A 25,273-nucleotide genomic window follows, 5' to 3' on the forward strand; every position below is an offset into this window, starting at 1 on the left:
ATTATCACACGCGACCGATAGCTGGTTTGCCATCACCACAGTTCAGCATTATGATATGTCCTGTTGTCTTCCTGCTGGGATGATTGCGTGGTGAAAGTAGCCTGATGGGTAGTTCGATAATAGCACTTCTGATAAGGTTCTTGATACCAACAACTCTCTCTTCCCGCGGATTTGCGCTGGATATCGTAAGGGCGACAGTAGACAGAAATTGCCTAAATACATGTAACCAGCACCATTTCATGCCAAGTTCGACGCAACAGTCCGAACGTTCCTGCTCTTGCGCTCACCTTGCTAGATCATTAGCTAGAAGCGCCTTGCACCAACATGTCGTCCGTTACACTATCCAAAGAGCACGAACGCGCTCATTGTCAGAAGGGTTTTCTTACAGACTCTGCAAAGAATGAACATGCTCAGATGAAAGACGCTTCTGAGGCTACCCAAAAAGCGACCATAGCCAGTGAGCCGCCTTCGTCTGCGTCAGTGCCGTCTCTCACTTACCGAGATATCGCGTACACTACCCTTTCCGCTGCCGAACTAAATAGCATCAGACTTTAACCCTCAGACCTATGCCATTCAGAAGAGCGCCTCCAGAAGGAAGGATACAGCCTGCCAACCAATACTGAACTCTAGAATGATTCCACCCCGAAATCCAGAACCGATCTCCCGTGTCCCAACACAAACCCATCAGCGCCTAAGACTGCAGCCATAGTGCTAGACTGTGAGATGGGTAGTACTTGTAGGGGAGAGAATGAGCTGATTCAGATAACAATGATCGACTTTCTTTCAGGCAAGGTATTGCAGAGCTGTCTTGTCAATCCCTCAAGACCTATCATAGACTGGCGTGAGGATATCACCGGTATCAGCACTGTTAGTATGCGGGAGGCTGTTGCAGAAACAAGGTCCTGCATGACTGGGAAGCTGCTCGTGCTGAGCTTTGGCGATTCGCTGATAAGGAGAGAATCCTCATCGGACAATCAGTCTACAGCGACTTGAAGGTATTACACGTCTCTCACTCGAGAATCATCGATTCGGCTATTGTCACTGCCGATGCTGTGCTGGGAAAGAATTTGAAGATTCGAAAGAGATGGGGCCTGAAGACGCTCTGCGATGAGCTCCTGGGAATCCGGATTCGCGAATCCTCCAAAAAAGGGTGGCTGTGGAGTTCACGCTGCTTTGGAAGATGCTCTTGCAACGAGAGAGGTGGCGCTGCTATGTGCCCGAGAGCCAGACAAGCTAAAACTCTGGGCTGACGCAGCGAGGACGCCTTTCTTTAAGAAGAAAAGCCAGGGCAGCAAGCGGAAGCGCCATCGAACTAGAAGCAGACTGCCTGCAATGCTTCCCCAACGCAGCTTGAGGTGGGAGGATGTAGTGGACTGGGAAGTTTGGCCGAAATTGCCTCCCGACTGGGACTAGAGGCATATCAAGAACTGTACTTTTGTTTTGCAGCTGCATACGTATGTTCCTTTTTCTTTTTCAGCTACAAGTGAACTCGGCAATAAATCTTCTCGGGAAGATCGTAAAAATGGCATTATATCCGTTAAACCAACCGAGGAATGTTACCATGACATGCTTTAGATTCGGACTTCTTACAGCAAATGAATGCGTGAACTAGTTCAAATATTGCCGCGAACGTCAGCCCTCTCGTTTTCTTTGACGGGGCTGAGAGATAGTAACAAGAGGGACGACAAGCCGGCGACGGCTGGTCTACGTTCAGCATCTCCAAAGCATAGCACGCATTAAATCGGGTTATCTCGGCTTGGATACAGGACAGGAACCCGATAGTACTCGATACAGAAGTAGTACATAGGGCAGTTCTTATCGCCTTCCATACTTGCCCATTAGGATGCGAGTTGCTTTTTTCTCAGTTACATCTTTATTCAGCGATGGACATTTATATGGGCTTGAGTGGCGAAGATTCACAAGCCCTAAATTGATAAGATGAACATGGTAGTAAGACTACTTAACTCGGGATCCGGTCAACGAGACATGATGGTCTGGATCGTAACACGGAAGCAGCACTTCGCCCCTCCATCCTATCCCCCCGATCAGCGGACCAATGCTGTGCCTCAAGCACCTACCACACCTTTCACTCCACGATCCTTCTCTTCAGTGTCACGCTCCTCCCGTGAGTTCTCACCCTACCCGCCAAACCGACGGGCAACCACCAAGTCCACCCCTGGTGGTATTAACAGACGTGTTATAGCCCTGCCTTTCACAAGCGTCCAAGCAACACAGCCACTCACTAAGATGTTAGCCACACACGCCGCGCAGTATTACGCTTCAGAGAGTCAACATCATGCACAGAATGCTGAGGACGTCTGCCTCTCTGGGGATCTTTACAGCTAGCTTAGTACAATCTACCAGAACCAAGAATACGCTTCCTATGTGACGGTTAGGAACAGCCTAGACCTGTCAGGTCTCTACCTTTCGCAGTGTCGTTTCGCTACCGGCTGCGACGAAGGTGTTATGGCCAACGATGTGACTGACCAGTTTACTAGGAAATCTTCGGTATTACGTGCATAGACGACCGCTAGAACTCGTAGTACTTACTATTAAGAAGTTTAGGTATCTAGAGTAAGTCTGGAAGTCTGCAGAATGCGGTTTTTTCAACAATGAGGCTGACATGGATTTCGCCAACTGTCGAGGCAAACGAGCCATAGAGGCCTGTGGACAGGGACTTTTATGATGACAGCGTCGGAATAACACTTCCACGTGACCGTACAGAAACAAGAACAGCTGCAATGACTAGCAACGTCTGCATCTACAAACCTTGTTCATAGGTTGAAACCGGTTGACCCAAGTTCAATGTCCGTACGAGTCAAGTACTACTAGCAAATGCAAAGGATACGGACTGAAGCAATTTGTAGCAGCAATCAAGAATGTCACGGAAGACTTCATACTCATACGGTCACATTATGATCTTTTACTACTAAAAGGAGAGGATAAGTTCAACATAGTGCCCCATCATGTTGCACATCTCATGGCCTCAAATGTAAGTAGTGTGTCTGCCTGAAATGATAAACTCACAATAGTATGCACCCTTTGTACCCCTCCATTCATTTACGGCACCCTCTCCCTCGCCATCCCTTTGTGATAACCGTACAATGTCTGCCTCTGACTATTCAGACTAGGCTGGAATCAATCTAGCTAACTAGTATGCTGTTTTCTAATAAGTGAGGAGAGTTATCTTGGTAATGGGGTGGGATATTAAGTATCGCCACAGATGCTGTCCAGAACGCTCCCTCCAGCGTAATTACTGCAAGTCAGCTATGTCTAAATTGATTAATAAAACCTCGAAATTGACATACGTTTTAGCACAAGCATTTAGGAATACCACATCCGAAAGTGGTTGCGTAAGGATTTGAGCGGACGGAATCGTATCAGTCACATGGTGGGTCCAGTGTCTAGTATGTAGCACACCGTTGGCTAGATACTATTATTGTTTCCTTCAATCTCGCTCCTCACACATCATCATGGGCTGGTCGTTACGCAACAGGCTTGCATTTTCCCCTTCACGACCGTCCCCTCCCGTCCCCGGGCGCGGCTCCCGGCTCCCGGATCATGCTGAACAGCCGGATCGCGTCGCCAGCGTCGTCACAGACCATGTCTCTCTGGACGACGAACCCCCACCGCCCGTAGATGGCCGTGTTGGGCACGTCCCTGCTGGACTCGAGGTAGCACTTTACCCCTTCGGCATCGGCCCGGCGCGTCACGGCCCTCATCATCGCGGTCCCCACGCCCTTCCCCTGCGCCTCGGGCAGGACGACCATGATGTTGAGGAAGTAGTAGCCCCGCGGGTCGGTCCAGAGGTCCCGCTGGGCTTTCGCCTGCGCGTCTTTCCAGATGTAGTATCTCTTATTTAGGGAGGACTCGTCAGCTCTCTCTCCCTCCTACCGTCAGGGGTATTGAAAGGGGTTGATATCGACGAGGGGAGGGGCGGGACGGGACGGGACGGGACGTACCTTGACATTCAACCCTCCCCGTCCGTACCACAGGTTGTAGTTGAGCTGGCCGAGCCACAGACGCCAGCCCTCGAGCCAGTCGGTCCACGTCGGCGGCGCCCCCGCGGGCTTGGGTAGCAGCCACATGGCGACGCCCAGCACCGCGTCGCTGCCCTCCTCCTTGGCGACGTGGAAGATGCCGTTGCGCATGCCCCAGCGCATGCGGAGCGCAAGCGAGGCGTAGTTCCTTTCAGGGCTGAACTGGGTGACGGGCGGTGGTGTATCAGTGAGATGCTTCCCCCTTCCCCTTGGACCCATGAGAGCACTCCGGTCAGATATTCGGCGTTTGGCTATGGTGGACCGTGTGTTCGGCCGCGCGGGAGAGCCGCCGACGGCACAAAAATAAGATGATAAAAAAAAAAGAACACTCACCTTGGACTGGTCGTAGACCCAGGCGTTGTACGGGTCTCCACTGAAAGCCTGCCTTTTGACCGCATTTCGTTTTTGTAAGAATACGAGCCGGCTGTAACGCTATCGATGATAAAAGTGTGCCACGTACTGTACGGCTTTCACGGCCCCCGGGATGTCTGCCTCCGTAAGGTCCGTCACACGAATCAGCATGTTCTCTGGAGGGAGGTAATATAAGGCGCGTGTGCAATATGAGATGAAAAGAGCCACTCGGTTTCGATTGAGCAATCGGCGGGATGTATATGAGCGAGTCTCGTGATACCCTGGGACGGGGGTCTTCGCTTCCTCTGTTGTTTTGAATAGTGCCTTCGCGAGGAGCATCAGCAGCACCCCGGAGGCGTCATCCGTGTTCAACGACGACGGCTGACTCCACCACCTGCCTCAATTCGGGTGGTCGGTTTCCGGCGGGGTAGATTATCGGCAAGAAGATAAGATCACATACTGCATAATGCACACTTTCCACGTAAGGAATGGCGGGGAGGGGGGACGGGGGAAGGGGGGGGGGAGGATGCATTCTACCGTCCCCCCTCCCCGTTAGGCTGCTGCTGCATGGCAATTCGCAGAGAACCGAGAGCGATCGTCCCTGTTCGGTGGCGGGGGTGAGAGAGCGCCAGAGGGGGACCGACCCCGGTGCGCTGCGTCCCGGCGTCCCGGCGTCCCGGTCGAGCTGGCGCCGGGAGTGAGGTCTCGGGATAACGAAAAGAAAAAAAAGCAAAGCCTACCGATGGCTAGTCAATCAATGGGAGAGGGTAGGGGACTCGACAGCCTGGAGTGTGCCGAACCTTGGCTTTCGGCTGACATCCAAACAATCGAGAAAGACAAAAAAGAAATTAAAAAAAAAATTCAATTAGCCACCGGGGAGGGGCGTCGGTGCGGGAGTGTGTGAGATGAGGTGAAAGGGAGGCGCTGAGGCCACTCACTCTCATCCCATTGGGAGCGTGAGTAAGATGGGCACGAAAAGATGGATAGAAGGTTTCGCAGGTTGGATACTTTGGGCATTTTGAGTTGCCCTCGCGATTATTGTGCGATTAGGCGTGCGCAATCTCACGTGAGACCGCCATGCCATGACTACGCATCTCACTTTGCTCGGTCATGCAGATGTACCTCATAAGATGAATGGTTAAGAACGTGTATGCTCTCGGATGAATTATGATTATGGTAATATGATATGCCTCCTTCGCCATGAATTTTGTGAGAGGGGAATAAATGTCCGCCAGGAACTCCTACGGTTGATGAGAAAAAGGCCGAGGCTCTCTCTTAGCCCAGCCACCGAATGAAATGAAGATTTCATCTCAACATCAACATTTCGCCGTGCCGCCATGCTTTTTATCGGTCAATGGTTGGCCGAAGCCAGCCAACGCTAACAACCCAATCTTGAAACAAAAACAAGGGAATCCAATGATGACGCATCTCGTCCCTTCTCACTGATGCTTCTTGGTATCCTGCGGGATTGGGTTGCCCTTGTCATCCACCAGCCCCTTTTCGCGCATGACCTTGAGGGCTTCGTGGAGGGGGTCCAGATCGGGCTGGGGCGCGCGGTGGGAGTCGAAGTAGTTATCGGCCCAGGTGAAGTACTGGCCGTAGTTGACGGTGAAGTACATGTGGTGCAGGGTGTGGTGGGCGGGGCTGTTGATGTATTTCTCGAGCCAGTGGCCGGAAATCATGTCGCCGTCGTGGATGAGGATGGTCCAGATCTGGACGAGGACGAACAGGCATAGGTAGAGGTACTTCTGCACGGGGCAGAAGAACACAAAGACGCTGGCGACATGTCAGTACGTGTGAGATATCAGGTGTGGTGACCCCCCCCCAATCGACACCCAATTGTCGACATGTTTAGAGGCAGGGCTGACTCACTGGTATGGCAGGGACTGGACGAATCCGTCAACGGGATGGAAGGCGAGCGCAGCCCAGGGTGTAGGAACTATGGGAAACATGGTATGTCAGTCGCTTGAAGCAATGGGACGGCAGAAGGGGGAAGGGAAAAAAAAAGAGAAAAGCACGTTAAAACATGTTGTTGGGCTAGTGATGAGACTTACCAATCCACTTGTGGTGTGGCTTGTGAATGTACTTGTAGATGGAAGGGTGGTGCTCGAGGCGGTGAATCCAGTAGATGGTAATGTCGTTCCAAACAATGAACAGAAGGGCGGAAACAACCATCCACCAAATGCCGTACTCGTCGACGCTGAAATAGAGCAAGCTCTTGCCACGGACCTCGGCAAGGAAGAAGGGCAGAGTAAGGACGTCAATGACGGGGACAGCCTTCATGGAGGAGATGATTTCCTGGCGGATCTGGTTCTTGAGGAAGCGCGGGTGGTACTCGAGGCGACGGTCGAAGATGAAGTAGTAGGAGAGGGCGCTGAAGATCCAGTAGAGCATCGAGGCGCCGATCTGGGTGATGATGAGGAGGGAGATGCATTGGCGCAGGATACTGTCGCGCGGCCATGCGGAGCCGTACGAGAGAGGTGATAAGGCGGTCGTGGATGAGTTCCAGTCTGACGAGGAGATGAAGGCGGCGCCGGTCGCATTGGAAGAGACGGCATTGGGCGCGGGGACGAAGTAGGCGTAGGCCTTGTCCAAGACGAGGGGATCAAGGATCTCGAGGGCGACGTCCATGATGGGCGAGCAGGAGGTTCTCTCTTACTACTCTCACTCACACACAGACACACGCGCGCACACACACACACACTCTCTCTCTCTCTCTCTCTTGCTCGCTCTCGCTCTTTGGGTTTCGCGGTCTTGCAACGGGTGTGGGCGGCAGTCGAGTCAATTCGGGTGAGGTAGCGATGTAGTTGAAAGAGGATTGAAAGCTTATCTTTAGGGGGGAGGGGGATAATTCCAATCCGTGAGATGTTGCATCCGAGTTGCGCTCGCTCGCGGCGTTCGGGTTTAGGTCAGGTCAGGGGCAAAACTGACGAGGATCATTTTTCTACCCTGGCTTCGGTTGCTCCATCCAGATTAGTCAAGGCTGTTTGTCACTTTTGTGCTGAGCCAAGCCGAGCATTATTCGGTCCGGCGGGAGGGTTTGTTGGTTGGCAGGTTGGTTGGTGGTGGAGCTGCCAGGATACAGCGGAGTGCAGCGCAGTACTTTGCCGCTCTGCTTTTGTGTGTGTGTGTCGACGCGAATGGTAACCTGAGGTAACAATGTAGAAAAATCCAAAGAAAGACGAAGAAAAGAAAAAAGAAAAAAGAAAAAGGAACCACCAAACCAGGGGCGAAGCGATTCATTGCACACGCCGCTAGACTTCATCTGTACATCTGGACCGGGGCCGGGTGAATCATCCAGCCAGTCACAAACACTCGTTCCCTGCCTGGGTAGAAATCGTGAGATAGTGTCCGTACTGCCTACCGCTGTAGCGAACCTTGTGTTCATTCGTTCGGTACGAAGAATCGTACCTTGGTACGCGCGCCTAGGTACCGATGTCTTTTGAGAGGCGGTGATGTGGCGTGATCTACCGGTGCCAAAAGCTGTCAAATAAGACAGAGTAACATTAGTGACATGGCAGCATGGCATGGGCGACACGAGTGACACCAGGTACACTACCGTAGGTGACTACACTACTATCAGGTAGCTTATCTGTCGCGTGTGGCAGGCACACACACACAAGGCAGGCAGGGCGGCGGCGGCGCTCTTGCCTCGATCCAATTTGCCAATCTCGGTCAGTGCTGCCCGTTGATCTCCATTGGTTTGCTATGAATTCGCTGCGCTGATTGGCCCGCAGTCTCATCTCTACCCCTCTCTCCAAAAAAACTTGTTGAGCTGCCTGCAGTGGGTTGCTTCCAATTCCTTCCCTCCTTCCTTCCACTCACTGATACCAGGTAGGTAGGTACGTATCTATCCCCCTCCCCCTCCTTCCTCCTTCTCACTTACCTTACCTACCGAGGTACCTAGGTAGTGTAGCACGGATACCAAGGTGTGTATCCGTAATGTCAACAGAGCTCCTTCCCCTCCGAGATGTCGGCAAATCGGTGTGTCGTGCTTTCCGAAGACGGAGCCCCAAAGGTAAATGTGGTGCGTGCGCACGGAAAGGGCAGGGGCGGGTTACTCGGGATCTTGAGATTCCAGTCGAACCATCCGTCATATCCATGGTGTCATTTTTCCCATGCTCGCGAGCCACCCCTTCCGAAGGCATTTCCCACTTCCACCCGACCACGGCACATCCCAGCTTCGGTCCATGCGTGCGTTATCCTTTTCTGCCATCTGGATTTTCTTGGGATCGTCGCGCTTGTCTGTCTGTTCCAGCTACATGACGTCTCCCGTCTGCAAACCAAATGCGCTCTCGGCCATCGGCTTTGTCGCCGTCGACGGGATTCGGCCATGTCTCAACTCCATATGCTCTTCGGCTTGCTCATGCGCCACGGGCGTTATTGCACTGAAACCACGGCCCAATCATACGCCTTGGCATGGAGCCTCTCCCCGTATTCGTATCGCTCTTTGAAGGCTTGCCATGTCCTTCCTCTCTAAACCCAAGGTCGGAACATGGCATCCAACAAACTCCATGTCGCGGGACAGTGAATCCCATCCTGACAGCGCCGCTACTATGGCAAGCCATAGCTTCAATAACCCCATGGCTCAGTCGCTCAAGCCACGGCGTAAATCGGACCCGTGAGCACCTCAAGCAGCACTCTCACCCAGTCTTGTTATCTTATCGGTGAGGCTGCTTGCTGCCTAACCCATCTGGGAGGCTCAGTACCGATGACAAATCATTTTACAGCGAGCGGCCTCCGGCCCCACACTTGACTTCGTGCTTGTCGTCGGCCGATGGTATCTTTTTGGGACGGCGCCAAGAACATCATAGTTGCATGCCCGAACTCGTTCCCCATCTGGCCAAGTCCCAAAGGCTATTGACAAGAGCCCTGTTCCAAACTGGCCGCGTGAACAACAAGCCCAGCACGACATGCCCAACATCGGGAAACCTAGCCCCAACTGCCACCTTTGTCGCCAAAGGAGGGTCAAGGTGAGGAAACACCTGCAGGACCCCCCTTCGTTGACAACGAGAGCTGGATTTTTTCTTTTTCTTTTTCTTCTTATTTTGTCTCCGGTGCAACTAACCGCAAACAGTGCGATCTAGCCAGGCCTCAATGTCAGAGGTGCGTCAAGTACGGGGTCCAGTGTCCCGGGTACCGCGACGACGACGAGCTGCGCTTCCGGCACACCGATTCCGCGACGTTCAGGGACCGGAGACGGAAGAAGCAGCAACAGACCCACCCGGTGTCTTCGCCGCCGGCTTTTGAGGCGGTTGATTCTGCGCCCGGTTCGCCCGCGTCGCCCGCGTCGTCCCAGCAATCAGACGCCTCGGGATACCGCTCTACCGGTACGCCTCCCCTGCCTCTTCTGCGACCCGTCCATCAACACTGGACGGCTGAGGCTATACCGCTTGTAATCAGCTTCTATCCAGGTTTGAACTTCCTTCCGGAAATGTTCAGCCGTGTCCAGCCCGACCACTGTCTCGCTCTTGCTGGCCAAGTCTGCGCCAGGGCATACATGATCAACCGCTTTAGATCGAAAACGGACTACCGTGAGCTTTCCAAACTTCTGGGTAGCGCCTTGGCATCGGTACAGGAGGCCATCATGAGTACCAAGGCGCACAAATCCGATCTCACAATTGCGGCAGTCTGGATGCTCGGGAACTACGAGGCAAGTCCTGTGGACTCATCATCATATTGACCTGCCAAGGCCAAACGAGTTTTCCTTTTTTTTTTCTCTTCTTTTTTTTTCCGGACAAGCACTGACAGTTTTTCTTTTGGTAGCTGTTGATGGGCGACGTGGGGCGGCGGCGGTCCTTCATAACAACCAAGGAACGAGGGTTCGCTCCCGAGTCTCCCTGGCATATCCACGGCCAAGGAATATTGAGCCTCCTTCGCGCAAGAGGTGACCGCCAGCTGTACACACCAACGGGTCGGCACATTTTCTGGGTCATGCACAACATTCTTGTAAGCCAGTCCATCGAGTCTGTTAGCATTCTTTTCACTCACACCACACCAGCAAATACAGTACACCCTTACAAACATGCATTCCCCCCCGGAATTCGATCACTGGCTCAACATCATAGAACAGACTATGCGCCCCCTCGAGGCTCCTCTGCTGCAAATTGGGCGCTCCATCTCCTCGACGTGTTCTCTGCTATCCGAGCTGGTACCCGTCGTCCGCAGCGGGGACACGCAGCGGGCCGTCGCTGCGTATGAGCCACTCCTGTCCGAGTTCAACCACGCAGAGCTCGCCATGTCGGAATGGATGCGAGCAGCCCCCGAAGATCAAAAAGGACCCGCGCCCACGTTCGAGTACTTCTGGAACTCATGGCGCAGCGCGCAGATCAAGGTCCATCACATGATGATCCTGCTGACCAACCTCGTCGAACACGCGCCCAACTGCCCTTTCAGCCCTGAAGCACTGCAGTTACGTAGAGAGCTTTGCCTACAAGCTATCGCGGCGGCGAGCCGGGACATCTTCGACACCATTCCGACGTTTCTGGGCGGCAAGGCGCCCAGGGCGGACTCGAACTCGCTGACTGCCTACAATGATGCCGTCCGGCTGATATGGCCGCTTACCCATATGTACATCATCCCGACGACGCCGACCCATTTGCGGGTGGCGGCGAGGGAGGCGCTGCTGCGGATAGGGACGGAGCAGGGGATAATGGCGGCTCTCGAGCCGCGGCCAGGATTGGCTGAATTTTTCCCCCTTGAGGCGTTGAAGGGCATTCCGGTTGATGACATGGATAACAGCCAAGGTTACTTGCCGTGTATCGTGATCAAAGCCGGGCCGAACGGTCGCATGCCATGACAACAAACCGTATCCGAGATGTCACACGCAATGACCCAAGAACAGGCAGTCGACGGTTGCCTCCGTTGTGCTGTTCGTTGTTCCACTGGTGGCCGACTAATCGGCGGATGATAACGCACAGCCTCAGGTTCTGCTGCGCTTCGGTTCACCAGTTCATCCACAGTCGTATTGGCTGCTCTACGATATCCCCACTAGGGCCGCAAGCGTCAGCCTCCATCGTCACAAAACGGCTAAACGGCCGCAAGACTATCGTCCTGTTAGGCTCCCGCAATCAAATCGAAAGCCTGGCATCGGTGGGTTCGGGGGACAGCGAAGCTTGTTTCGACGTACGTTAGTGCTGACCTGCCTTCCAAGGCGAAGGCCCGCTCACTGGTGGGTTCGCGTCGATCAATACGGCATTTGCGTGCCGGGACAAGCCACCCTCTATACCGCATGGGGAAAATGCATTCGAGGTCCTCGAATACTGGGTGGATTGGGGCTCATTCACCAACCAGATGGACAAGCGATACCGCATGGGGAAATGCATTCGAGGGTCCAGCGCTGCGGTTGAGGAATTCGATTTTGGGGTCCACCTTCACGATTGGGGAAACCGATTCGACGGTCATGGTTTGCCCTATGCTGGGTCGTTGGGGTCAGCCACCAACAAGATGGACAGGGGGCGCAATACAAAAGATCTTTTCCAGGCGCGCCTTTGCGAGCTTATGAGGACATGGATCCGAACCGTCGAGCATCATTGGCGCGCCCACCTTGGATAGCTGGGTTGTGGCTTGTAGGAGTTGATGCTTGTTGGTGGGCTGTGAATGCATCCAAGCGACAAAGGATTCAGCTACTCGTGTGATCGACGCTGTGAAAGACCCGAAATGGCTCTACACTACGCTTCTGCCTGTTGACGGGGCGAAGACGAAGAAGAATAAAAGCACAAGCTGGACTCTCCAAACATGTTGCTTCCGGCTTCATCAGTCTGATTCAACGTCCCAAGTCAACAACAATCGACACCCGGCAGCGATGTTTGCGTTACTCCAGGCTAGAGCCAAAGGCGACTCGGCCAAAGACGCTTGCCCAGAAATCTCCCTCACGGAAAGTCGGTGCAGCTGATGGATCCCATACCGATGGCATCAAAGACTAACGTCGTACCCAACCTCTAGATGCATCTCAACCCTTATTCGGCAGCATGTCCTTCCACACGTTCAACATGATCCTATCTGGCAGCTTCGCCGTCGCGTCCTGCCTCATCATCTTCTCCCTGATGTTCCTCCATGCGACCCACCTGAGCAAAAGCAACGAGCAGATCAAGTATGAACCCCCATGCCCCTCCCGACGTATGGCGCGCAACAGGAGGGCCCTTCTCTAACAGTGTCAGGATCCTGCGCATCTCGCTCCTTATCCCGTTCTGGTCCATCTTCTCCTTCCTCTCCCTCTGCTTCCCGACGGCTGAGGTCTACCTCCACCCGTGGCTCGAGTTTGTCCAGGCCATCTGCCTGGGCACCTTCTTCCTCCTGCTGTGCGAGTTCGTCTCGCCCAGTGAGCAGCACCGGGATGTTTTCTTCGCCGCGCTCACGGTGAAGAACAAGAAGGCGGCCAGCGGGGAGGAGAACGGCCTCGAATGGTTCAGGGTGGGTTTTTGTTCCCCCTTCTTTTCCGTGCCCAGACGTCGTGTAATCTGGTTTCCTGACGCTCGCGCAGAAAATGTGGTTTGCTGTCTTTCAGTATCCCGTCGTCTCTCTGCTGGTGGCCATTGTGACCGCCATCACGCAGGCGGCGGGTGTATACTGCGAGTTCGCAAGTCAAACACACTTTGCCAAGCTATGGGTAAGCATACGTTCCCATAGATCGGTACTCGGGACCCTGGAGCGGTGCTAACAACCCGAAGTTGTCCATCATAAGCAACGCCTCGCTCACGCTCGCGCTCATCACAGTGCTCCGGTTCTTCATGCAGCTCAAGTCTCAGCTAAAAGAGCATCGACCAATTGCCAAGTTTGCGTCTTTCAAATTAGTGGTGACTCTGACCTTCCTTGAGAATGTAAGCCGGCCTCCCCGGTACCCATCTCAAACCAACGCGAGCCCTAACCTCCCCTCCTCGTAGATCATCTTCTGGATTCTGCGCGACACCGGTGCCATGAAACCGACCGCGACGCTGACGGATGCGGACCTCCGCATTGGCATCCCATCTATGCTGATTTGCCTCGAGATGCTGCCCATCGCGGCCTTCTTCCACCACGCGTACACGTACAGCCCCTACGTCATCGGGAGCGACCGCACCAGCCGGCCCCTCGCCGGCGACCACGAGGCGTACGCGCCCCAGACATACTCCGGTGGCCCGGGCGGGCTGTGGGCGCTAGTCGAGATGTGGAACCCGATGGAGATCGTTGAGGCCATTGTGTTCGGGCTGCGGATGAAGGCGGAAGAGCGGAGGCAGCAGCGCGCCCAGAAGGGGTGGCAAAGTGCACAATACCGACAGGTGGAAGGGGATCACGAGATGGGCGAAAGGTATTAGAGAGAGAGAGAGAGAGAGAGAGAGAGAGAGATGCACGCAGTGGATGAGCTCGGGAAGCCGGTCACGATTGTCTTTGGACGTTTTTAGCGAGCGATATATCCCGAAATTGACTTTGCGACTACATCTATTCGAATAGCCATGCCTACAAGCCAGGCGCCGACCCCTCCACCCCTCCCCTCCTCATTCCTCTCACAGAGCATTGACCTTTGCAGCGTGCTCGTAGACGAGCGGCTGGGCCTCGGCGTCGTCCAGGTAGATGGTGAAGCCGTCGTCGTGGTTGCGGCCGTACGAGTAGGCCGAGTAGCCGAGCTGCCAGTACATATCGGGCATGCCCTCCTCGAGGGCGATGGCCTGCCAGCGGGCGAGGACTTCGGTGCGCGGGGTGAGGATGATGAGGCCGGTGAACTGGAAGCGCTTGGCGGGGGTCAGCCAGCCGTACTCCTCGTGGACGACGGGCTTGGCGGCGCGGCGGCCGGCGGCGGCGTGCTCGCGGATCCAGGCGTCGGTCCAGGAGACGGTCTTGTACCACCAGTCCGGGTAGGAGTGGAAGACGCCGAAGTCGACGTCGGGGAGGGCGAGCTCGGCGTCGAAGTCGCCGCCGTCGGCGCCGTTGTAGGCCCAGTCGAGGTTCCAGGCGCGGTCGAAGCCGCCCTCGCCGCCCCAGGTGACGAGGTGGTCCGGGTCGACGGACTTGACGTGGGCGCTCATCTCGGCGATCCACGCGCCGAGGCGCGCGGGCGTGCAGTTGGAGCTGCGGGGGAGGTTGCGGACGGCGTCGGCGCCGCAACGGGGCTCGTTGGCGAGCTCCCAGGCCATGATGGCGGGGGAGTCCTTGTGCCGCGCGACGAGGGCCGTGACGTAGCGCTTGTAGGCGTCCTTGATGGCGGGGACGTGGTAGAACTAGGGGAGAGGCCGAGAGTGTTTAGTTAGCATCGGAGGATAGGAAGGGGGGGGGGGGGGGGGGGGGGGGGGGCTGGAAAACACTCACGTCGTCGTGGTACTTGCCGCCGAGGTTGACGGTGTACACGTCCATGCCGCCGTAGTCGGCCCAGTTGTTGGTCAGGGCGACGACGAGCTTGACGCCGACCTTTTCTGCGGCGGCGACGACGCCGTCGAGGGCCCCGACGTTGATGGACGACGTGCCGTCGGGGTTCCACCGCTGGAAGACGACGTCGGTGTCGCCGGCGCCCTCGTCGCCGTACCGGGGGAGCCCGTTCGGGTTGTAGCTGGCGTTCTTGTCGTTGAAGCCCCAGGTGCGGATGACCTTGAGGCCGGCGTCCCTCGCGGCCGCCAGGCCGGCCTCGACGTCTGACTGGTTCTGTAAGGGAAGACCGTTTCGTCAGTTCTCTTCTTTCTCCAAGGACCGTATCTCGACCTCCCGCGCTCTGTCTTCGGCCGACTTCCCAACTGTCCAAAGACTCGCTTACCTTGGTGAAGGGCAAGTAATAGGCGTTGCTGCCCGCAAAGTGAAAGTCCTCGCCGTCGAGCTGGAACTTTGTGCCGTTGACCGTCACGAAGCCCTCCCTGTCGCCGGCCGCGGAGGCGGCTCCGCTGGCCAGGAGGCCGATCGAAAGCAGGCCGGAAAGCCTGGGCAGCAGCAGCATCATTGCGCGCGATATTGTTCGTCGAACGGGACCTTTCTGTCTCGCAACTCTTCTGAGTTCTTCCGTTGTCTCTTGATTTACACAGGCGCGCAACAATCCGATTCCCTCTCCCTTTCCCCCCTCCCCTCAATGAACGACGTGCGCTGGGGGGTAAGGCATGTCTATATTTAATATTTCAATCCTGGCTTTCGCGATATCTATCTGAGGAACCAGGTTACTTTCCGAACAGAAACAGAAAGAAAGAAAACAAAAAGGCACTCCCAGCTTCCTGATCGGTCAACGGAGACCGCTGGCCCGCGTGCCAATGGACACGACCTTGCATGTAGGTAGTTGGAGATGCCAAGGTGAGGGGAACGGCGCACAATGCCGTTCTGGACGACGCGGAGGGAGGGTGGGTGGTCTGACAGTTGGGGTTCGTCCAATGCCGTAACACGCAAGACTGGATTTGGGGGAAGTTTTTGCAGACCAGTGGGGAGGCGATGGAACCTGGCGAGATTTCAACATCAACTTGAAAAACATCTTGGATACGTCGTCATTGATGCTGCCCTACTGGTGACGGCGGTAGTGATAAGAGAGACAACGGACTAGAACCCAGTCTTGGATGTGTGTGTGTTCTTAGCTCTCTCATCTGGCTTCTCGACTCAATACGGTCCGGATCAATGACTGGATACAGTGATTGACAAAGGAGGCCCGCGGACAGCAAGCATACTATAGTCATCTAGCCGACGGGAATGGCTGTCCCTCCTCGCGCGGAATCGACCCAACATCAATCACGATTCCCGCAACCCGCAACCCGCATCACATAGCACCGCACCCTGATCACACCTCTCCTCCCGCGCCTCCAATGGCCGCTGTTACTGTGCCGCGGGGGGTTAGCAGCAGAAGCAATGACATCGTCGTGCTATCACGGCGGGGGCTATCATCACATGCACATGATGCGTAGAACTGCGGGTTCTCTCTGGGTGTGTGTGTAACTGAGGACCAGGGGGGGATACCTTTCCAACGGCCGCTATTGTCTTGGCCGAGGCACGTTGTCGACCAGCCTGATCTGTCGAGCGAGATAAACCCCCCACGCGCGCGCGGGCTCACTGAGTGTGTTGATGGTGCGGGGTAGCTTTCAGACCAATGAATGGCCCCGCCTGTGACCCAAGACCATGGTGGTTTTTGTTTGTAGCTTGACTGCAACTCTTTGGGGTTCGGTGGGGATGAGAGGGGGATAGATAGGAAGTTTGCATCATCACGAGCCCTTAGATGATCTATGTATGTATGTATGGTATTGTGTATAGAGTGGAACGGGCGGAATGGTGTCAATTGTATGTAATTTGAGCCATAATTAATGTGGCTCAAGGAGAATCGAGGTGCACGGCTACACACACAGTAAGCCACCTTAGCAGGGCATCAAAGTTATCGTGGTACTAACCAACCCAGCCACCCACACAACCCCGGCTCAGATGTGTGCAAAAAAAGATGGCAAAAAACCACCATGTGCAAAAATACGATCCGATCAGCCCAGATGTAATCATGCCTCGTGGCGGAATCGAACCGCCGATCTTCTCATATCACTAGGGTACTAGTGAGACGCTATACCACTTAGCCAACAAGGCTTGTTTCCTCAAATCGAAATTAGACATTATCATTCATTCCCTAGCCCTTACGCGAGTGGGGTCCCGGGGGTGGGTGGGGTGAGGAGGAGCGGCAGACCGAAGGCCGGAACTGAATACCAACGACACGGCCTTTTCTGTGCCGGAAGCTCCATCAGGGGAACTGGCCTGCCGGCCAAAAGAACGGATTTTTGCAGATGAAGCATTCACGGCGTTTGGATTGGATTGGATGCTTGCATGCAAGCGCAAGCGAGAAACCGTTTGATCATATCGTGACCGCGTCAGAAAGCCAAATTGTGCTTTTGATCTGCTTTTGTGTAAAGCAGGGAAATCGAAACTGATTATATTTCCCCCCTTTCCGAATTCCTCTCTCTCTCTCTCTCTCTCTCTCTCTCTCCTTTTCTTTTAGAAAAAAAGAAGAAGAAAAGGCCAAGTCTACGGGTGTGTTCCGGACGGGATGGCCTAGGTCGCAAAGCTACACACACATATTGATAGGTCAAAGAAAAAAGATTAGATCCATACCATTGATTCATCCTCGCTCGTTGTAGACATACAAAATTATTCGGCGTATCAGGGTGCCCAGTCGCGAAATGAAACAACAAACAACTCGCAGGCTCTTCCTTGTGCGACATATCGGCCTGTGAAAGCAAAGACGGCACTCGTAAAGCATCGTTTCGTAACAATGACTCTTGTTGATACACTCTAGCCTATGTACTCGACCACCGTCTGTCTTCATTGGCCCCCTCGCCTGTGCTTTCAGATGTGGATACCGCCCGGGTTTTCCACGAAACGCTCGCTCTCGTGCTCGTATAAGCGGCTGCGGTTCGAGGCAGTGCGCCGGCCCGGCGTCAGTGCACCGTTCCGCGTCGACGTCGACAGGGGCCGCGTCGTCTTGGCGGACCTCGGCGTCCCGGGCAGCAGCTGCGGCGCCCTCCGTGGCCTCGAGGCGACCGGGTCGAGCCGTGACGTCCCGCCGACGCCCCCGGACCCCTCAGACGCCCGCCGCTGCTCTTCCCTCCACGCCCTGACGCGATCAGAGCGGCCGGGCCCGGGCCGACCCGGCTCTTCCGCCTCCCAGACCTCCTCGTCCATCAGCGCAATCGCGTCGAGCCAGTCCCCTCGCCTCGCGCGCCCGTCTCTCCGCCATCGCCGCCCTCGGAAGCATCGACCGCCGGCCGCCTTCGTGACCTTCCAGCGCGTCGACCGGTGTCCCCCCAGCGACCTCCTCTGCGCCAGCATCACGCCAATGCCCGACATGAGCGCCACCACCGAGAAGCCGTCGCCGAGCTCGCCGCGCGCCGCCGCGTTGGCGAACGCGAACCGCGTGCCCAGGTGCAGCCGCGAGCCGCTGCACGACACCAGCGCCACCAGCTCGTCGCCCCCGTCGCCCGTTTTCCGCACCTCGTCCGCCGTCCGCTTCCGCCACAGCATCCACCCGTCCGCGCCCCGGAGCCGCCGGATCGTGAGCCCCCGGCTGTGTCGCCACTCGAAGTCGACGTCGGCCAGCCCCTCCCGGCGCGGGATCCGCATGGTGAACACCCATCGGACGGCGGCGGCGGCGTTTCTCCACCGGAGCAACCGGCCGAGCGGACCCCAGGGCATCTGTTGCTCGAGGACGACCTTGGCGGGCTCCCCTTTGTCTGTCGTGGTCGTCGTGGTCGTCGTCGCCGCCGTCTCGAAGAGGACGACGTCCATCATCTTCATCGTCTCCCAGCCGGTCCGCACCACGGTGCGGTGCGTGAGGTTGGCGATCTTGGGGTGCACGTCAAAGGGGCCCGCGTGCAGGTTGATGCCCAGGTGGTTGTCCGAGGGCTCTTCGTCGTTGCTCAGGCAGAACAGCGGCTTGTCGGCGGTCTCGGCGATTCCGGAGTTGAAGATGTTGAACTCCATGGGGATCCGTCGGTGCGAACGTCCTCGATCGCGGCCGTGGCCGTCCTTCATCGCTGAACGTGTGGGGGGGTCTGGCCCTGGCGTCTGCAAGAGCGCAGATTAGAATCCTGACGACGAAAAGGCATTTTACATAGCAGGGTTCGTGACAATTCGAAGGGTGTATGAATATACCCTGTTTGATTTTGCCCTCTGCGGCGATAGTTGCCCAGGAAGAAGAGTTAGCCAAGTTGAAACGCTCAAAAGAGCGCCACTCGCGACGTGTCGATGGATGATGCTGTTGAATAAGGCGGCGAGATAAGGACAGACGAACCGAGAGCGTTCATTGTCATTTCAGAGAAGCCACGATACAGGGTCATGGTACGTCCGAACGTTGACGGGAAGGTTCGACTTTCCCACTTTCCAGCCGGCCGTACCCAGAAGCCGTATCGGCCCGGAAATCTCCACATTTCCTACCGGCAGCGCCGATGAGTTCCAGTCCAGGGGCGCTATGCAGTCAACGCCAAGTCTAGTCGACCATCGGTAGGCAGTAGCCACATCGGAGAGGAACATCATCTGGAAAGAGACGAGGCCCAAAGCCGAGACTCCATGATTACAAGGCCCCTTCCGCCCTCTCAGACAGGGTTGTTCAAACGGTCAACCCGCAGCTTACAGCAATGCTTAGCTCATGCGTTCGGCACTGGACCGTGTCTGCTATATAATCACGTAGTAGCATGACTGAACCTCTAATCATTACAACCAGCACGCGTCGAAGTGCTGCCACCCTGATGAGCACCCAACAAATGACTACTCTCCCCACTTTACCATATCATCAAAATCTGTAGGTATATGCGTTCTGCACCCCTCAACGGGAGGCGTGTACTTGGGGAAGCTCTGTCAGATACTCGGTTGTCCGGAAATCATCCGTATACCCGCAACAGAAGGCCCTAGGCTCGCTCGCCACCGTCTTTTCCGATGTTGAATGAGGTCAGTCGCCATTGCGCACACATAAGGCACTTGTGGGTTAGCAACCGGGCATTGGATGGAGGCATCTCGAAATATCAGTTAACTGCAGGGAGAGGGAAGTCGATACAAGATACGTGTTCTGGGTGAAATCGGGACTCCTGAATGGCGATTGTTCCCGCTTGACACGGAGCAATCCTGGCTGATCGACATCGTAAGATGCCAAGGCAATATTTACAAGAGCCAAGCTTCGATCAGAGTTCTTTCCGTTCCGACTCTTTCCTACCCGCGATTGCCATACCGCAAAAGACGGCGGCCTGGGTGGCTTCCAAGTGATTGGTAGTAGAAGTGCGGGAACTTTTCCGGATCCACAAGATATCCAAAATTCGAGTACCTTTCATTATAGGATTCAGTTCGTCATGATGATGCCCGGTGGGATATGGGCCATCACGGCGAGCCAATGTTTGACGGCATGTAGGCATGGCCTATGCGAAGCCGCCACCGAAGGGATGGCGACCTTGCTTCGGTTGGGGATCGCGAGGATATTCCGGAACGATGACAAGCTCCGGAGACAAGTCCGCCCGCCCAGCCGAAGGGCGCTCGGCAGATCGTTCGAGGTGTGGTGTATGCGTGTGTTTGTGAGTGTGTGGTTTGGGTGGGTGCAGTCGGGGACGAGCCGACCGACGCTAGATGACAAGCTCACTGGTCACGTCGATGGTGCGTGAGCCAAGTCAGCCGATACCTAGCCTCTCCTTCTCCAGCGGAGTCGCGATTCATGGTCGGGCGCCTAGTAGTGTATGCCCTATCATGGTAACCGGCTTGACATGTACGATGCCAAGTAGGAGGCAGCGGCCACGTTGGCGACATTGAGCGAAGGCGAGGCCAAGAAAGCAGAAAAACAGGCTAGGGGCCTTGGCGTTTCTTATATTCGAGCTTCGGACGCGTCAACGGCGTTGGAAAGGGATCCGGCTGGAGGTAACAGTACCATAGACGACTGGTTTGGGACGAATGGCTGTGCGCTATTTTCACGTGCTATTGCCATGCCGTCTCAGTGACAGGATGCGGTGCTTGGGTGATGGACCCTGAAATACACGGAAACGCGCAGTGTGGGAACGTTTATTGTCGCATGCTATTCCCAGCATTGCAGGCAGCACGGGCGGCGTGTCACAGGCCAGGTGTTCTCCGACGTAGAGGTGACTTGAACGGACTAGCGATGACTCCATTAGGCATATCTCGCGACGAGGTCGCGGACGACATTCCTATACTAGTAAAACTAGGTAGTGGAAGACACAATTCCCGAAATACGTGCCCATAGCCCTCGTAAACCCTAGGCTTCTAGAAGTTCTGTTCAGGCTAGACTTGAGTTGGTATGGGAAATGAGACAGCGGCTGGGGCAAGCGGAGGCCCGAGGACCGAGGGTTGGTGGCCTGGTGCGATATGCGCGATTGGCCGGGGACATGCAACACCTCTCGCCGCCAATTGCGAGGGTCAAAAGCGACGGATGGGTCAGCGATTCGCGTTCGGTGGCACGTGGACAGCATCGCAACCGGTCTCGCGGCTCACCGCCGTTTAGGGGCAGCGAAACAAGACAAATCCAACGAACCGGGCGGCGAAGATGTGGACATATTCGCTGCATGTTTCCTAGGTGTCGTGCGGCTGGTGGATAACTTGCTGCGAGAACGGTTCCCAGGGTAGCACTTGACAGCCATTATGCCGGCATGGAAGGGGGAGGGGGGAGGCTGGATGGCTGGCTGGAAAGGTATCCCAAAACACCGGGGAGATGGGCTTGCAGATGTTTTTGCCTCGTTGCGGTAAGGATCAGGCTACGCGGTGGTGCATGGTAAGCCGAGCAGGTGGTGGTGGGTGGTGATGGGAGTGGAGCGGGGCGACGGTGCAGACAGACGCATGTCGAAAAGTGCCCGGTGGGCGAGGATGATGGACCCGTCGTCTCCGCAGAGACAGATTCGGGGTCTTGGGTCGAAGAGATGTTGCTGGGGAAGCGGGGAGTGCCGGGGACGGTGGAATACAGGATGCGGCCATCAACCCGTTATCATGTACAGTTGGTGTCTTTCAAAGTACGGCAAACGTCTAGGTTGAGCCCTAGACTAGGGAAAGCCCGTTTAGGCGAGACACGGCTGCACGGCGGGCGGCTGGATGAGGCGAGCGAACGACGGCGCTCGGAGAGGTCAAGTGCCGGGTCGGTCTGGTCGTATCTGTATGTCGAAGCTGGTCGGGCATTACTCTGTGCTCTACATTAGCTTGTACGCGACAAGGGAGGGACCAAGATACGAATCGCTCGGGTGAGGGCTGACATTGCCACTGGCGGGCAGCAAGTTAGCGACGAAAGAAAGCCATGTTTTGGGTAAACCATGTATGTCTTGGCAAAGGTCGCGATGTTGCGGGCGCATCGTTTGATATCTGGCCTGGTTACAATGCCCAGCCCAGCGATGAGGTACACTAGACCGAAAGCAAGTCAATCCCCGGCCATACTGGAGACGGAAAACCAAGGGTTGGACCCCAGCCCGGGGAAGAAGAATGTGGGCATCCACGTGACAGAAAGAATATGAGTCAATGGGTGACTGTTGACGGTCACTGGCCGGGCGGGAGGGTGGTAAGGGGACGGGGACGAAGGCGCCTGCGATATGGTCAAAAATGTCGAGAGGAAAGTGGGGTCGTCCCCGGTCGTGCCTGCCAAAGTACTCCGTACGGGTCTTGGTTTCCTTTCCGGCAGGGAAGTAGCCAATGAACGTCACGTGGGCACGGAGGAAAGTGCCTAAGAGCTGCGAACTTCTGGGGGGGGGAGAGATACATAGGTACCCTGGGTCATCTAGATGAAGAGTATGGAGAGGATGGGGAGGATGGAGAGAGCTTCGAAGATCTGGAGTGAAAAAAACGGAGACGTCACCCGTCCCCATCATGGACCACTGACAGTTCGTCCGCCTACGGCACGAGCAGATCCGTGCGCGAATTTCCCACTCCGAGTCCCTCCATGATGAACCGTGCCATTGGCCAAGAGATGCTGCGCATGAGAGACATTGTGCACGCCATCATACTCTGTAGAGCCCTGTAAATGCCTAGTATGCTTCACCGAGTCGGCCAGTCAGGGATAGCTGGTGGTTAGCGCCAGACCAACTATCGCGTCCCTTAAGCTTAATTCCTCAGCACTAGTAGTAAGCGTCTCCTCTGCTCCGTATACTACCGTACGCATGCCCTTCCCTTTATCCTGTTACGGTGGAACCGGACCCAAGCGCTCTTTTCGGTGGTCTGTCGACCATGAGCTGACATTTTACCCCGTATTGGTGATTGGCGGCCCAATCTGTGCGGGGGTATTTGCACCTACCTGTCGCGGGTCAACAAACAGCTCGTTTGATCCATCCATGGTATCCGTACCGGCGGGCTGGAATGCGCGAAACAACGTCACCTGTTTTCTTTCCCCACGTCCCTCTTTCTCGGCTTCTTTTTTGACTTCACCTCATCAGCGATGGTCGTGAACGTCGTCAGTTCGTTCAAGAATGCGGCGACTTTTTCTTCGCAGCGCCGAGCAACTTGGCGCAACGGGAGGGCTTGCCGAGACGGACACAAGCACTTTCTTGGCACAGTCATCAACCGTTGTGTCTTGGCTTACATGTTGCCGCCAGAGACAGAGAACCACATCCCTGCCCACACCTGCTGAGCTGCATTGCCCACGAGTCTTGGGGGAGAATCGAGTGTTGGTGCGCTTCGTTGGCATGTTGCTTATGTCCCCCCTCTTCCTCCCCCTCCCTGTCCGACCTCGCACTTTCTTTTTATTACTGATGCTTGGCTATGGAAGAAAGACGGGGTGCTTGGTCACGGGACACGAGGTAATTGCGAGCGAGGCACGACGGTGTTTCTTTATCGCGCCTTCTGTCGGTTCAGTGAATGAGTCCGTTCTGTTTCGTTCCCTCCTTGCCCGTTTCTGCTCGCCCCGCACCGCACCAGAAAGCACCAGCAAAAAGGCAAGCGTGGTGGTCATGGCCACCCGTAACACCTTCCTTGGGGGTTGGTTCCCCCTTTGTCGTTCCTTCCCATAAACCTTGACCCAACGACCCGAACCAACAAGCAGGTACCTACCTAAGGTGCCTGCCTAGATACCATCCCACGTACCTGAGGCAAGATGACTCACCTTCTTCCTCGCCGTCGCTTTTATTGTTTCCCCTCCTCCTCCTTCTCTCTCACACACCTTTCCCCTCGGCACATTTCATAAACTTGGCATGATTCTGCTCTCCATTTGAAGGATTTGGTGATGCAACACCACCAGCCCCCCCTCCCCCCCCCAGACCACACACACGCTGTACCCAACACGGACAGCCAAGACCTCCTGGACGTGTGAGGCGCAAACTTTTCTCTGGTGTCGACCCTCTGATTTTTCTTCTTCTCTCTTCTTCTACTCCTCCTCTCAGTCTGATTACTCGTCTGTTGGTTCTGCCTGCCACGACCATTCTTGGCGCCGCTCACCAACTTTTCAAACCCCCCGTTGCTATTCCTAGCGTTCCGCCCTGCTTACCAGATACTCTTGGCATCCGTCTATCTGCCTTCGTCTCTTACATGGGCCAACATGGCTAGATCCAACAGGGTAACACATGCCGCCAATGGTCTGCAAGGCCGGCCCTTTCGATGGTATACGAGCCCGCAACGAATCAGTCACAGTCTCCTTCGCCGAGGGAAACGAAACTCATCATCTGTTTCGCCGCTTCCTATTTTGGTCTTTGGCAGACAGATGCCCAACACCCAGCAGCAATGATGGAATAGACCGGACACGTGGGGATATGCTGTGCGCCCACAACTACGTCGTGGTCTGTCTTAGTGCGTGGTCGCCGTCTTCTTCTCTCCCGCCAGAAGCAGCCCGATCTTCCTTCTTCCGTGCAGTCAAAAGGGTGTCTGGCCGGCGACTCCAAGTGGACTCACCCATATGCGCGCGGGATTCCGCTGTATCTCATCCTACCTTGCCGTACGTAGGTGCGTGAACATGGCATAACCGGGGCCTCATCCCTCTGTATGGCCCGTCATTACAAACGCAAACCAACTCGCCTCGTCCGACGTGCGTCCAGTCCGGTGCTCGACCCGCATGTCCCTGCCGCCGGTGGCTGCCATGCCGTGTCCCATGCTCCTCGACCCCATTCGTCCTCCATGGGTTGATGCATCATGTGCCGGAGTGAAGGCCGTCCGTCTCCCACATCACATAGCGTGCTGCTTCTATCTGTCTACCTGCCTGGCCGCGGACGCCATCGTATGCAATACACCAACGCCAGTACCTACCGGTATCCCAACACTCTACTGTAGTGCGTGTATGATCTATGTGGCCTAGAAAAAGTGTCCCACCGGAACATTTGCATACCCCGCCAATACACGCGATGACGAAGGGGCGTTTACACCAACGATAGCACACGGCTATCTATGTTTATAGACTGCGGTAGCATTGAGTTTGATATGTACAGCCCTGACGAATATGGACCTATTTATCTTTTCAAGATGCCGCAGCGCCTGAAGATGTCCGACTACCAAAGCGTCCAAGCTAGTGGTACAGTATGAATCCT

The 25,273-nt window shown here is 55.6% G+C and overlaps 8 protein-coding genes and 1 non-coding gene across 9 annotated transcripts; 3 read left to right on the plus strand and 6 right to left on the minus strand.

The window, feature by feature from the left end:
• Positions 1–324: 324 nt before the first annotated feature.
• GLRG_07685 (uncharacterized protein) lies at positions 325–1,250 on the plus strand (the record flags this gene model as incomplete). The annotated part of the gene is made up of 3 exons (XM_008098244.1): positions 325–476; positions 732–867; positions 900–1,250. The coding sequence occupies 3 exons, from the start codon at positions 325–327 to the stop codon at positions 1,248–1,250; spliced, it is 639 nt and encodes a 212-aa protein (XP_008096435.1).
• A 2,262-nt stretch (positions 1,251–3,512) lies between these two features.
• On the minus strand, positions 3,513–4,562 carry GLRG_07686 (acetyltransferase; the record flags this gene model as incomplete). The annotated part of the gene is made up of 4 exons (XM_008098245.1): positions 3,513–3,854; positions 3,963–4,202; positions 4,374–4,425; positions 4,501–4,562. The coding sequence occupies 4 exons, from the start codon at positions 4,560–4,562 to the stop codon at positions 3,513–3,515; spliced, it is 696 nt and encodes a 231-aa protein (XP_008096436.1).
• Positions 4,563–5,830: 1,268 nt separating this feature from the next.
• Positions 5,831–7,022, minus strand: GLRG_07687 (fatty acid hydroxylase superfamily protein; the record flags this gene model as incomplete). The annotated part of the gene is made up of 3 exons (XM_008098246.1): positions 5,831–6,167; positions 6,264–6,330; positions 6,446–7,022. 3 exons carry the CDS (start codon positions 7,020–7,022, stop codon positions 5,831–5,833), a joined length of 981 nt encoding a protein of 326 aa, XP_008096437.1.
• A 2,282-nt stretch (positions 7,023–9,304) lies between these two features.
• Positions 9,305–11,945, plus strand: GLRG_07688 (uncharacterized protein; the record flags this gene model as incomplete). The annotated part of the gene is made up of 6 exons (XM_008098247.1): positions 9,305–9,364; positions 9,469–10,053; positions 10,158–10,340; positions 10,393–11,137; positions 11,386–11,487; positions 11,545–11,945. 6 exons carry the CDS (start codon positions 9,305–9,307, stop codon positions 11,943–11,945), a joined length of 2,076 nt encoding a protein of 691 aa, XP_008096438.1.
• Positions 11,946–12,195: 250 nt separating this feature from the next.
• On the plus strand, positions 12,196–13,684 carry GLRG_07689 (uncharacterized protein; the record flags this gene model as incomplete). Its single annotated transcript, XM_008098248.1, has 6 exons — positions 12,196–12,271; positions 12,336–12,483; positions 12,551–12,803; positions 12,874–12,999; positions 13,061–13,210; positions 13,274–13,684. The coding sequence occupies 6 exons, from the start codon at positions 12,196–12,198 to the stop codon at positions 13,682–13,684; spliced, it is 1,164 nt and encodes a 387-aa protein (XP_008096439.1).
• A 189-nt stretch (positions 13,685–13,873) lies between these two features.
• GLRG_07690 (cellulase) lies at positions 13,874–15,291 on the minus strand (the record flags this gene model as incomplete). Its single annotated transcript, XM_008098249.1, has 3 exons — positions 13,874–14,584; positions 14,673–15,002; positions 15,112–15,291. 3 exons carry the CDS (start codon positions 15,289–15,291, stop codon positions 13,874–13,876), a joined length of 1,221 nt encoding a protein of 406 aa, XP_008096440.1.
• A 1,519-nt stretch (positions 15,292–16,810) lies between these two features.
• On the minus strand, positions 16,811–16,892 carry GLRG_13193. Its single transcript has one exon. It is a non-coding gene; the product is annotated as a tRNA-Thr (tRNA).
• Positions 16,893–17,645: 753 nt separating this feature from the next.
• GLRG_07691 (uncharacterized protein) lies at positions 17,646–18,830 on the minus strand (the record flags this gene model as incomplete). Its single annotated transcript, XM_008098250.1, has 1 exon — positions 17,646–18,830. One exon carries the CDS (start codon positions 18,828–18,830, stop codon positions 17,646–17,648), a length of 1,185 nt encoding a protein of 394 aa, XP_008096441.1.
• A 279-nt stretch (positions 18,831–19,109) lies between these two features.
• Positions 19,110–19,331, minus strand: GLRG_07692 (uncharacterized protein; the record flags this gene model as incomplete). The annotated part of the gene is made up of 1 exon (XM_008098251.1): positions 19,110–19,331. One exon carries the CDS (start codon positions 19,329–19,331, stop codon positions 19,110–19,112), a length of 222 nt encoding a protein of 73 aa, XP_008096442.1.
• Positions 19,332–25,273: the final 5,942 nt, after the last annotated feature.

The sequence above is a fragment of the Colletotrichum graminicola genome (genome assembly GCF_000149035.1).
Source record: "Colletotrichum graminicola M1.001 genomic scaffold supercont1.32, whole genome shotgun sequence".
NCBI lineage: Eukaryota > Fungi > Ascomycota > Sordariomycetes > Glomerellales > Glomerellaceae > Colletotrichum > Colletotrichum graminicola.